The following is a 12,008-nucleotide window of genomic DNA, read 5'->3' on the forward strand; positions in this document are numbered from 1 at the left end:
CCGCGTCGTTCCGTCATCACCATCACCTCGAGCGCGTCTTCCTCATTACCCAGTCGTGACCGGGAGGCTGCTGGTTGCGTGTCCGGGCCTGTAGGGGCGCTGTTTCTCCTCAGCAGAGGTGATGATGATGAGGAGGAGGAGGAGGGAGATCACGAACACTCACTCAGTGAGACGCCGTTTAATGAAATCTCACCTACTGGGCTCCATCACACACTGCGGCATGTTCCGCTCTCCACGGGGGAAAACTTTCTGTTTATATCAAGCTACAATGTAGAGAGAGAGTGAGTGAGCGAGAGAGGGGGACATTTTTAAACACACAGGTTTTTAATCCTGAACAAAACTTCTGAAATGACTGCAACGTTTTAGATCGGAGACTTTTATCATTCCCATCGTCCAGCTCTAGAAAAGGCCGGAAAACCCGAACGGTCGTTTTTCTATGTTGGGAATAAAAGCCCCGGCGTCATGCTGTCATGGTAAAAGAATCAACCGCAGGGTGTTGTGATGAACCTGTATAAGCGTGATTGGAAAAAAGATTTGAAACCGTTACACCTCGTACGTCTCCACGACGCCTTTTAAACCCGGACCGCTCGGCCCTGTTTCCCGTCTGCTCCGGCGGGGGAAACGCTCGTGAGAAGAATCGTCCAGACGTCCGACGCGTTAAATCCCACATCACCACGTCGGTCCGGCTGTTGACGTCGAGGATGTGCGAGTAAGCACTGTCGTCTTTTCTTTTCTCTGCAGACGTGTCGTGTGTGTCCGAGGCCTCGGGTAACGCCGACGTAGAGACGAGGCGACATCATCGCCAGAGCCTCCGAGCCGCGCAGCACAGCAAGGTAAGAGTGTGAGACGGCGAGTAACCGTCACGCGGCGCCGTCACGGGGGCGTGCTCTTTACGTCCCAGCTCTTTACATCCATAAACACATAAGCAGTGGATATATTAGGCCGGAATAACGTCTGGTTGTGAGGTGTTGTTGTACGGAGTGTGTGTGTGCGCGCGCGCTGCAGCTGTGTCGTCGTCTTTGATTGGCGTGATTAGTTATCACTCGTTCATTTACTCTTCTAACGGCTTCACGACATTTCTGCTGCCTGCTTATTACTGTCTCTCTCACACACACACACACACACACACACACACACACACGGGGAGCTAACGGGCTGCTGGGGTTTGTTTTTGCACGCCGACTCTGTGTCCTCAGATCCGTCATCTAAAGCAGGCCGACAGCCGAGACAAATGGCAAGCAGTTTGAGGTGAGAGAGGACTCGGAATCTCCGTCTAAAGGAAGAATAATAAGAAGAGTTTTGTCCTGACAGGTCTCTATTTCATAAAGCCGTTCTGTTGTAGCGGCAAGAGGAAAAAAAAAAAGCAGCAGTGCGTCAGGGAAAGACGATTAATAAACGTGTCCTCCTCCGGCGCGCTGCCGCCCAGGGCTGCGTCGCAGTTGCCTGGAAACGGACGAGGGTAAAGACTCTTCCGGTGTAACGTAACGCGCGTTAGGAGTAACGGACTGGTTTATGAGGATTATCCTTTATAAACGTCAGCACGTCGTAGACCGACGTCAGAGATAACCGTAACGCGGGCCTACGCCAAAAACACCCCTCGACTTGAAATTTCAACTCGACAACATGGGGTTAGTCTTCCGGTTCCTTCCCCGGTTACGGAGCGACATCATATGCACGTATGACCTCCTCTGTTTACGGAGACTTCTGGGACACGTGTAGTGAAATATTCCAAACGGCTCCTTTAATTATACTCGGGAAGCGCACGCTGAGTTTACTACCGATGTGAAACTGCGGTGTGTGTGTGACCCGTAAGCCGAGGAAGTGGATTAAACGCGACGCGCTCTCTGCCCTCTTTATTTACTCATTGACGTGCGGCGCTCCCGCTGTGCCGCGTATCGCACCTCATTATACCCAGCGTGTGACGGTGGCGGTATTCAGAGCCGTTACTCTACAGAGAGACGCTTTAATCTGATCATTATCTCCGCCGTCACTGGGGTATTTTCCGCCTCGGAGGGAAAATGAGGAAAACGAATACGCGGTGCGTCGTCAGAAGCTCGTAGCAGACGGCGTACAGGTTCACGGCTCGGCGTTTTGAGCTCTTAAAGCTGGAACTTGAAGTTTTCCGACGCTTCGGGTAGGGAAACGAGTGTCTGTCGCCGCTATAACACAAGCGAGAACAGGAAGTAACTCGTATCTCAGACGTTACGTGATGTAGCGAAGTTCGTTGGTAAGTTCTTGTGGAATAAAAGACTTGGGGACGCGTCGATCTGGGAAGGGCCGCGTCACGCCGCCCTGTCGTCGATTCGTTTAAAGAATTAGGAAAGAAAACGAAACGTGGAATACGTAGAACGGCGGTGGTTTGTTTAAAATGTCGGTCTGGAGGGAAGAAAAGTGTCCTAGACGACAGGAAGTAAGGGCTCTGCCAAACTTCTCGTTTCCTCTAGAGAGCCCGGTAGAGTTTTGCAACGAATCGTTTCCAAGAACCGCCGACCATCACGAAACGCAACGCCGTATCTCGAAATACGTCGCTCCTCAGCGCGTGCTGACGTTCGTGACGGCGCTCGAAGAACCTTCGGCTTCTCTCCGAGAACGACGCTCGCCAGTGGTTTCCTAAATAAACCGCACCGCAATCAAGCCTTCACACGTTCACTTCTGCAACCTTTCCCGACAAAAATGTCACAACAGCAAACCACCGGCTGTCAAAATGTCCTCCAGAGGCAACAGTAAGCCGCGCTCGGGCATTTCCCCGTCCTCGGTAATTCAGCGCTGGCCTAACGAGAAGAGACCGATTAAGCCGCTCGGTCAGCATATGGCTACGAGCCGGCTAATCGTCTCTGCTGCACACGGCCTCCAAGTCTGAGCCAGCTCCTCACACAGAGATCTAAAGCAAACACCATCACACACACACACACACACACACGCCGATGAGTCCGGGCCGGTTCCCATGGCTGAGAAGAACGAGCACGATGCCAGATCCGGCTTTTATCTCCCCGCCTTTATTGAACTCTGGAGAATCAGCTAGCGGAGGCTCTCAAGGACGTCAAAGTTATAAAGTTAGAGTGGTATTAAAGTAAAACTCCGCTCTGGAACATATTCAATATGCTTACGTTGAAATATGTATGATGTGTTGAGCAATTCTGGTGCCGCTTATTATTATTATTATTATTATTATTATTATTATTATTATTATTTGGATGGTGCTGGGGTTGCATTATTCCGGTGAGAAGTTAGCAGTCGTGCGTCGCTCTGATGTCACAGGACGTTGTTGTTGATCAGTTACTAGAGCTTCCAGCACATTAAAGAAAAATCCAGTCCGGAAGCCACGGAGACTCAAAGTCCCAGAATGCAAGGCGGCCGTACGGCGGCAGAGACTCTGCTCGGCCGGTCAGCGGTCGTCGAGACGGCGGTGTTGACGGTGGCGCTAGCGTGAAAGTGGAAGCTCTGGAAGATGATCTGTGTGAGCAGAGTGTAGAGATGAGGAGGGAAGAGAGTTCGATTATGAAAGATTAAAGCGCAGGTAGAGACGACGCGAGGGTTAAATCGCACTGCGCCGCTATCAGCACGGCATCGTGGGTAATGTAGGAAAGTAGGACACGTCCATGAAAAACGCTTAAACCGAATTTTAAAATTTTATTATAAAGTAAATTCTTTATTATTTGGAGGGGGGGGGGGGGGTTTATTCCGTCATTGATAATATTTTGAGAACCCCTGGCTTAGCAGATGTGTGTCGTCCGCTGGTCCGGTGCAGATGTGGTGTGCCGCGTGTTCCTGTCTGTATGGTTTACTCATTTATTTATTTATTTGTTTATTTATTTATTTATTTATTTTTGGAGAGGTTCTTATGACCCTCGAGCTCCTTGTGAAACCTTCCCACCGTCGCGTCATCGGCACGTCTGGCGCGGCGTTCGGTACAGACGAGTGCGGCTCCTCGGGGAGAGTAGACGGTGTCTTCGGTGTGAGCGGAGCGCCGCAGAACAGAACGGGGCGCGCGCCGTAACTCTCTCGGCTGATTTATGTGCTCGAGTCTTTATTTATCGAGCTTTAAAAAGAAGATGGCAGCGTGGCACAATAGCGCTCACCTCAGGGATGAATCACGACGCGTCAGAGCTTTACTGCTGCAAGGCAGGACGTTCTGCTCTGAGCGATGGGCACGGCTCGCGCCCCGGCACGGCCCATATTTCACCCCTCTCACTTTCTGCCTGCGGTTTTTATCCCTCTTACTGCGTTTATAGAAGATCGGAGAATAAGAAGTGGTTTTTATTCTGGATCGATATCGGGGAGCGTAGGAAAAACTGCTACTACCGCAGCGCCGTTGAATTCCGGCTTCTCTTTGGTCGATGCAGGCAGCTCCGACAGTAGATCTGCAAATCACAGGTTCATCGAGTTAATGCCCTCGTCACCGTTTCTATAGTAACGGCTCCGTCACAGGGACCCGGACGTGTGCAGTCGACGCTACGGCGGAGTTTTCTTGGCGTTAACATCGGCGTTTGCAGAAAAGTCCTCATCGTATTGATGTTATCGAGAGACGAGGGCTCTTCTTTACGCGCCGTGGAAGCTCGGCTCGGCCCGGCCCAGGCGTTTCCCAGCATGCACGTGGCCAGCGCTTTTTGTCCATTCGACAGCTATTGATATGCAGATTTCACTGGGCGACAGCATTTTTTTTTTTTTTTTTGTCCACTGCCTACGCTCACGGTACCCGTTAGCGATCGATTGATGGATCCTGACACAAAGCCCTCGAGTCTTGAAGGGATCGGAGGACGTGAGCATCTGTTGAGAGTGCGAGAGAGGGGAGGAGAGCAGGTCCGAGTCAGGGTGGAAGCACGATCTGAAGCGTAAAGGCAGTTCAGACGTCATGCCGGCTTTCAGAGCAGTTAAACTGAGGAGGAAGAGTTGCGCTCTGGGAAGGAGGACGACGCGTCGGGCTCGGGACGCCTGGAGACTCCTGTACAGGCTCGTCTTCAGGGTAAGTGTGTCCGTGGTGTCTCCATACACCGACCTGACGCTACGACTCTTTAACCACCGACCGACTCTCTGCAAGCTTGTGTTTTGCCGTAGTTCGAGCACACACTCTGTGCTCAAAAGTATGTGCACACCTGACCATCACACCCGTATGTGCTTTGAACATCTAATTTTCATTCAGATGTATTCCCCACGCTTGCTGTTATAATGCGCTCGACTCTTTTGCGAAGGCTTTCCTCTGGATTTTGGGGTGTGGCTTGTGTTCGTTCAGCTACGAGAGCGTTAGCGAGGTTGAGGTCAGGCGCTGATGTTGGGATGGCGAGGAGGCTCCGGTTCGTCCCGAAGGTGTTCAGTGAGGTTGAGGTCGGGGTTCTGTGCAGGACGCTCCAGTTCTTCTACCTTCTTCCGACCTGAACACACCACGTCTTCCTGGAGCTCGCTCCGCGCACGTTGACCGAGACTGAGAGCGGGACAGTGTGTGTGTGAGAGAGAGACAGTGTGTGTGTGAGCGAGACAGTGTGTGTGTGTGTGTGAGCGAGACAGTGTGTGTGTGTGTGAGCGAGACAGTGTGTGTGTGTGTGAGCGAGACAGTGTGTGTGTGTGAGAGCGAGACAGTGTGTGTGTGTGAGAGCGAGACAGTGTGTGTGTGTGAGAGAGAGACAGTGTGTGTGTGAGAGCGAGACAGTGTGTGTGTGAGAGCGAGACAGTGTGTGTGTGAGAGCGAGACAGTGTGTGTGTGAGAGCGAGACAGTGTGTGTGTGAGAGCGAGACAGTGTGTGTGTGTGTGAGAGCGAGACAGTGTGTGTGTGTGTGAGAGCGAGACAGTGTGTGTGTGAGAGAGCGAGACAGTGTGTGTGTGAGAGAGCGAGACAGTGTGTGTGTGAGAGAGCGAGACAGTGTGTGTGTGAGAGAGCGAGACAGTGTGTGTGTGAGAGAGCGAGACAGTGTGTGTGTGAGAGAGCGAGACAGTGTGTGTGTGAGAGAGCGAGACAGTGTGTGTGTGTGAGAGAGCGAGACAGTGTGTGTGTGTGTGAGAGCGAGACAGTGTGTGTGTGTGTGAGAGCGAGACAGTGTGTGTGTGTGTGTGAGAGCGAGACAGTGTGTGTGTGTGTGAGAGCGAGACAGTGTGTGTGTGTGTGAGAGCGAGACAGTGTGTGTGTGTGTGAGAGCGAGACAGTGTGTGTGTGTGTGAGAGCGAGACAGTGTGTGTGTGTGTGAGAGCGAGACAGTGTGTGTGTGTGTGAGAGCGAGACAGTGTGTGTGTGTGTGAGAGCGAGACAGTGTGTGTGTGTGTGAGAGCGAGACAGTGTGTGTGTGTGTGAGAGCGAGACAGTGTGTGTGTGTGTGAGAGCGAGACAGTGTGTGTGTGTGTGAGAGCGAGACAGTGTGTGTGTGTGTGAGAGCGAGACAGTGTGTGTGTGTGTGAGAGCGAGACAGTGTGTGTGTGTGTGAGAGCGAGACAGTGTGTGTGTGTGTGAGAGCGAGACAGTGTGTGTGTGTGTGAGAGCGAGACAGTGTGTGTGTGTGTGAGAGCGAGACAGTGTGTGTGTGTGTGAGAGCGAGGCAGACTGTCGGAGAGGCAGACTGACGGAGAGAGAGAGAAACAGACTGATGGGGGAGAGAGAGAGAGAGACAGACTGACAGAGACAGACTGATGGGGGAGAGAGAGAGAGACAGACTGACGGGGAGGGAGGGAGAGAGAGAGAGAGAGAGAGAGAGACAGACTGACGGAGAGAGAGAGAGACAGACTGACGGAGAGACAGACTGATGGGGGAGGGAGAGAGAGAGAGAGACAGGCTGACTGAGAGAGAGACTGGCGGGGAGGGAGAGAGAGAGACAGACTGACGGGGAGGGAGAGAGAGACAGACTGATAGAGAGAGAGAGAGACAGACTGACGGAGAGGGAGAGAGACAGACTGATGGGGGAGGGAGAGAGAGACAGACTGATGGGGGAGGGAGAGAGAGACAGACTGATGGGGGAGGGAGAGAGAGACAGACTGATGGGGGAGGGAGAGAGAGACAGACTGACAGAGACAGACTGATGGGGGAGAGAGAGAGAGACAGACTGACGGGGAGGGAGGGAGAGAGAGAGAGAGAGAGAGAGAGACAGACTGACGGAGAGAGAGAGAGACAGACTGACGGAGAGACAGACTGATGGGGGAGGGAGAGAGAGAGAGAGACAGGCTGACTGAGAGAGAGACTGACGGGGAGGGAGAGAGAGAGACAGACTGACGGGGAGGGAGAGAGAGACAGACTGATAGAGAGAGAGAGAGACAGACTGACGGAGAGGGAGAGAGACAGACTGATGGGGGAGGGAGAGAGAGACAGACTGATGGGGGAGGGAGAGAGAGACAGACTGATGGGGGAGGGAGAGAGAGACAGACTGATGGGGGAGGGAGAGAGAGACAGACTGATAGAGAGAGAGAGAGACAGACTGACGGAGAGGGAGAGAGAGACAGACTGATAGAGAGAGAGAGAGACAGACTGACGGAGAGGGAGAGAGAGACAGACTGATAGAGAGAGAGAGACAGACTGACGGAGAGGGAGAGAGACAGACTGATGGGGGAGAGAGAGAGAGAGACAGACTGACGGAGAGGGAGAGAGACAGACTGATGGGGGAGAGAGAGAGAGAGACAGACTGACGGAGAGGGAGAGAGACAGACTGATGGGGGAGAGAGAGAGAGAGACAGACTGACGGAGAGGGAGAGAGACAGACTGATGGGGGAGAGAGAGAGAGAGACAGACTGACGGAGAGGGAGAGAGACAGACTGATGGGGGAGAGAGAGAGAGAGACAGACTGACGGAGAGGGAGAGAGACAGACTGACGGAGAGGGAGAGAGACAGACTGATGGGGGAGAGAGAGAGAGAGACAGACTGACGGAGAGGGAGAGAGACAGACTGATGGGGGAGGGGGAGAGAGAGACAGAGAGACAGTCTGACGGGGAGGGATAGACAGACTGATGGAGAGAGAGATAGACTCTGCATGGCATCTTCTGATGCGTGTCTTCATCGCCTCCACATGGTCCTATTTTCATCCCGTGGGTTTAGTTTTTTTTGGGTCACGCATCACACCGGCGTGGTGACGGAGCCGTATTGCGACGCTGTGCATTAGGGGATGACTCACTCTGCCTGCACGTCCGCGCTCGTCATCCACCTCACCGGCTCGTTTTCCATCAGCCTCGCAGCGGTTTTCCAGCTGTGCGTGGGATCCGGAATCTTCACCCGCGCTAAAAACCCTCCCCGTCGCGTCTCTGCCTACAGCAGCAGCGCGTTCGATCACCCTACGGGGAGTGACGCGTGAGATACTCGGCGACGGGGTGGTGCGATGACGTCACGGATTCGCTCCGGAAGCGCGTCCGCGGGCGTTTTATTCCTCTCACACCACAGCGATCTCCAGTTGTCATTTTTCTTTATTAAAGAACGACGTACTTTTTAAATGATTTTTGATCCGTTTACAGCGACGTTCAATGTTAAACGAAGCGAGGTTTTCGACAGCGGCGTGCAGAGGGTACGTCCCCTTTAACACGTCTAACGACGGCGAAGCGACGGCGAGGCGAAACAGTTCATCACCTGCGACATTTATGATGTTTGTGTGGTGAACGTGATAAACGTTTCATCCGGATACATCTTAGCTGTTCCTATTCGCTGCGGTGAAGACGCAGACAGCCGTGTGTGTGTGTGTGTGTGTGTGTGTGTGTGTGTGTGTGTAACGGCTTCTAATCTTTAATTAATGAGTGATAATGAGCTCCTGGGAGGCACAGCGATCGCGTGCGTGGTCCCGTCTCCGTCTTCACGCCGCATCTTTTCCTCTTTATCTTTATCTTTATCACTCTCTCCTTCTTTTCCTTCTTACTCCCAGTTTTTTGACGAGTCTCCGGAGCGGCCGCGCGGTAATTAGCGAACGCTGCAGGCTCCATCCGAGAGTCATGACTCACACGCGGCTCTGTACCCGCTCACCCTGTCCCACACACACACACACACACACACACACAGCACAAAGCTCGCTGCTGTGTCGCTTGTTTTCTCTGTGCCCTTTATCGATTTCTCGGGATGCTGGTTTTAAGCACACACACACACACACACACACACACACGCTCGGTGAACGGGTCCATATCGACGTGCAGAAATGAACCGCTCGCTGATACGAGGGTGCGTTTGTGTAGACGATCACGATCACGTCTCGGGTACGGAGAAACGTGCTGGAGTTTATTTCAGTCGCTCCTTTGTAAGCGATAGTCACGTCTCTATCCGTGTGTGAAAATGGGATCGGATAAACGCTGACGCGGCTTTGTGCGCGGGGGGGTGTGTGGGGGGGGTGTGTGGGGGGGGGTGTGCGGGTGTGTGCGCGCGCTGCACTAATAGGACTAATCGATTTTTAAAAGAGACGCATCCGAACATTTCTTCAGAACGAACAGGTTTTCTTCATCGTTTCGAATGAACGGGCGACGTTGACCGCTCTGGATGTGCATCAGCGATTAGTCGCGAGGACGCCAGAGCCGGAGGAGACTCTGTAGAACGGCGTTGTATACGTGCACTTCCAGGCCGACTCACGTTTCCCCCCATCTTATCACGTTTGAACGTTGCGCTTCAGCGCTCTCCCGTGCGTCGCGGAAGGAGCCGCCGCAATAGCGCCGCACTGCCGCCGAGCTTAAAGTCCAGTTCGTTACAGAGGCTGACGAATACTTTTGCTCACATACTAAACTACTCCAAACTTTCTTCCTCCATTTTTGGACATTTCAGTAAATTTATTTAACTCCCCAAAGGGACTTTCACAGCGAGCGCGATGAAGCGGCGCGGATGTGCGACGCGATGACCTCTCGAATCGAAACGATGGATCCCTATGGAGCCGTTCACACCCGGCGCGATCAGTCGAGATTTTTTTTTTTCTCCACCCTCCGTGACAAAACGGGCCGTCCGATCAGATTTGAGCTTTAGATCACGTGCAAAGAGACGCTGCCGTTGCACAAAAGAGCGAGATTGGTGGCGCTATAGCGCAGAAAGCTGTTTTGAAATCCAGTGTAAACGCAGAAGAGGAGCGTTCCGGAAGAGAGAAGAGAACGGATGGACGAACAGAGAACTTTCCGATGAAAGTCACAGCGGCTACGAAAACATCGACACAAAACAGTGGCTTGCGCCACCTAGTGTGCAGGCGTAAAATGCATTCTCGGTCAGTGGGACCTACTGTGTGTCAGAATCGTTTGACGTTCGGTGTGAAAGCGGCGTTCGTCTGCGATTCGCTTCGCTTTATCGCGTCTCGCCCAGTGTGAAAGAGCCTTAGGGATAATCTTTCATTTGTTTCTCTTTCATTCGCTTATGGAGACAGAAAATAGACGATATAAAATACTGCAGACAGGACGCTGTCTTGTGGGTTTGCGGATAAAAACGGCATAAACGATTGATTCCTAGCGCTGGTCACGAGCAGCTGACCTTCTGAGTGAATCACTGAAGGTTGTTTGATCACTAATGCGATTAATTATTATTTTTTTTCCCCCATCATGTATATTGACAAAGTCATCCCAGAACCGTGCGCCATCTTGGCGACGCTCCCAGTGTTCTCACTGCTACAGGACCGCGCTCTTATCTCCTTACACGTCAAGAGGCTCATAAATCAGACGCGGCTCGACGCGACGATGTTTTAAAATCGTGACAAAATGGCGGAAATGATGTGTGAAAAGATTTTTTTCTTTTCAGGTTGCTTCGCTCCATAAATAACTAATCAAAGCGCTCGATATCTACACCAGTGTAACAGTCAGAAGCGTGTTTTTTTTTTTCCCTCTGTAACATCTTAATCAACGATGTGATTGGCTTGTTTTCCTGAGGGGGCGTGGCTTATGTACTACAGCCCGGCCGATCCGAGCGTGCCTAGTCCGTATTCCTGATTACGGATCGCCCACGTGTTGTTAACGAATTGGGAAACGTGCGTGTACCAGGAGCAAAAAGGGACGCTCGTAACGTTACCCGTGAAAGTGGGAGGAGTTTCTCCGCAAGTTTTGGAACCGAGTACGAGACACGGCGATGCTTGTTTTAGTGGCAAGCACAAGCTAAGCTGGGGGTGCCAATACTTTTAATCCTATTGAAAACGGAGAGGTGGTGACGCGACGGAACAAGGCGTGCTATGTGGCTGGAATCTCATCCGAGCTGACGGTCCGTGTCACGGCAGAGGGAGAGGACGTTTGACGTGTTCACGTGTGATGGTTTAAAAGAGACGATGCCGCATTCAGATTCGTTCGGTAGTCCGTTTAATAAAAACTGCGAATATTCCAGACTCTTAAAGTGTATGTGTGTGTGTGTGTGTTGCAGAGCGTGGAGACTGTGTGCACGCTGTATAACTCCTTCCAAGACGCTTCAGGTGGACTGATGGAGGTCCGGAAGGAGACGGCGGGGGCGGACGGCGCCCTGACCAGACCCTGTCCACGACACATGTCCGTCACCGAGAGACTGCGCAAAGTCATCCAGGAGTTAGTGGACACGGAGAAATCCTACGTCAAGGTAAATCGGCGGTCTGTTCTACACGACGTGTAGACGATGTTGAAGAGGATTTGCATTGAAACACAGAGCAGGGGTTTGTGGGTAAACATGACACGTCAGGTCTGAGGTGAAAGCTGATTGGTTGGTTGTTCGACAGAGAGGCGTGTCTGTTGTGACTCTTCCTCCACAGCTACAGGTGTGGTCATGAGTTACATAAGCTATATAAGATATTTACATGTTTCCCAGAAGAAAAATTATATTACACCGATCATCCTGTTCAAAAGTTTACACCCCCCTGGCTCTTACTGTATGCTGTTGCCTTCTCGAGCACCAGTGAACGTTTGCACCGTTTGTAATAGTCGTGTACGAGTCCCTCGGTCGTCCTCGGCGTGAAAAGATGGATCTGAACATCATATAGCCGCTGACGGAAACGGGTCAGATATGCGGAAGAATGTGCAGTGAACAACTATCAGTAAACACAAACATTCATTGATCATCCAGGTAACGACACACAGTATTAATACCCGAGCGCGTGTAAACTCCTCTCTATCCAACCGAACGACACCGAGAGCTGATGCAGCG

At 52.1% G+C, this 12,008-nt stretch overlaps 1 protein-coding gene across 7 annotated transcripts in view; it reads left to right on the top strand.

Moving 5' to 3' along the window:
* tiam2a (TIAM Rac1 associated GEF 2a) overlaps positions 1-12,008 on the top strand; it is a 73,904-nt gene that overhangs the window by 52,549 nt on the left and 9,347 nt on the right. For all 7 annotated transcript variants that reach the window (XM_047157486.2, XM_017475893.3, XM_017475891.3 and 4 more), the window contains 2 exons: positions 742-833; positions 11,259-11,447. In XM_047157486.2, coding sequence (XP_047013442.1) covers positions 742-833; positions 11,259-11,447 — 281 coding nt within the window. The remainder of the gene's footprint in view (positions 1-741; positions 834-11,258; positions 11,448-12,008) is intronic.

Source organism: Ictalurus punctatus, chromosome 9, assembly GCF_001660625.3.
Source record: "Ictalurus punctatus breed USDA103 chromosome 9, Coco_2.0, whole genome shotgun sequence".
NCBI classification, from domain to species: Eukaryota; Metazoa; Chordata; class Actinopteri; order Siluriformes; family Ictaluridae; genus Ictalurus; species Ictalurus punctatus.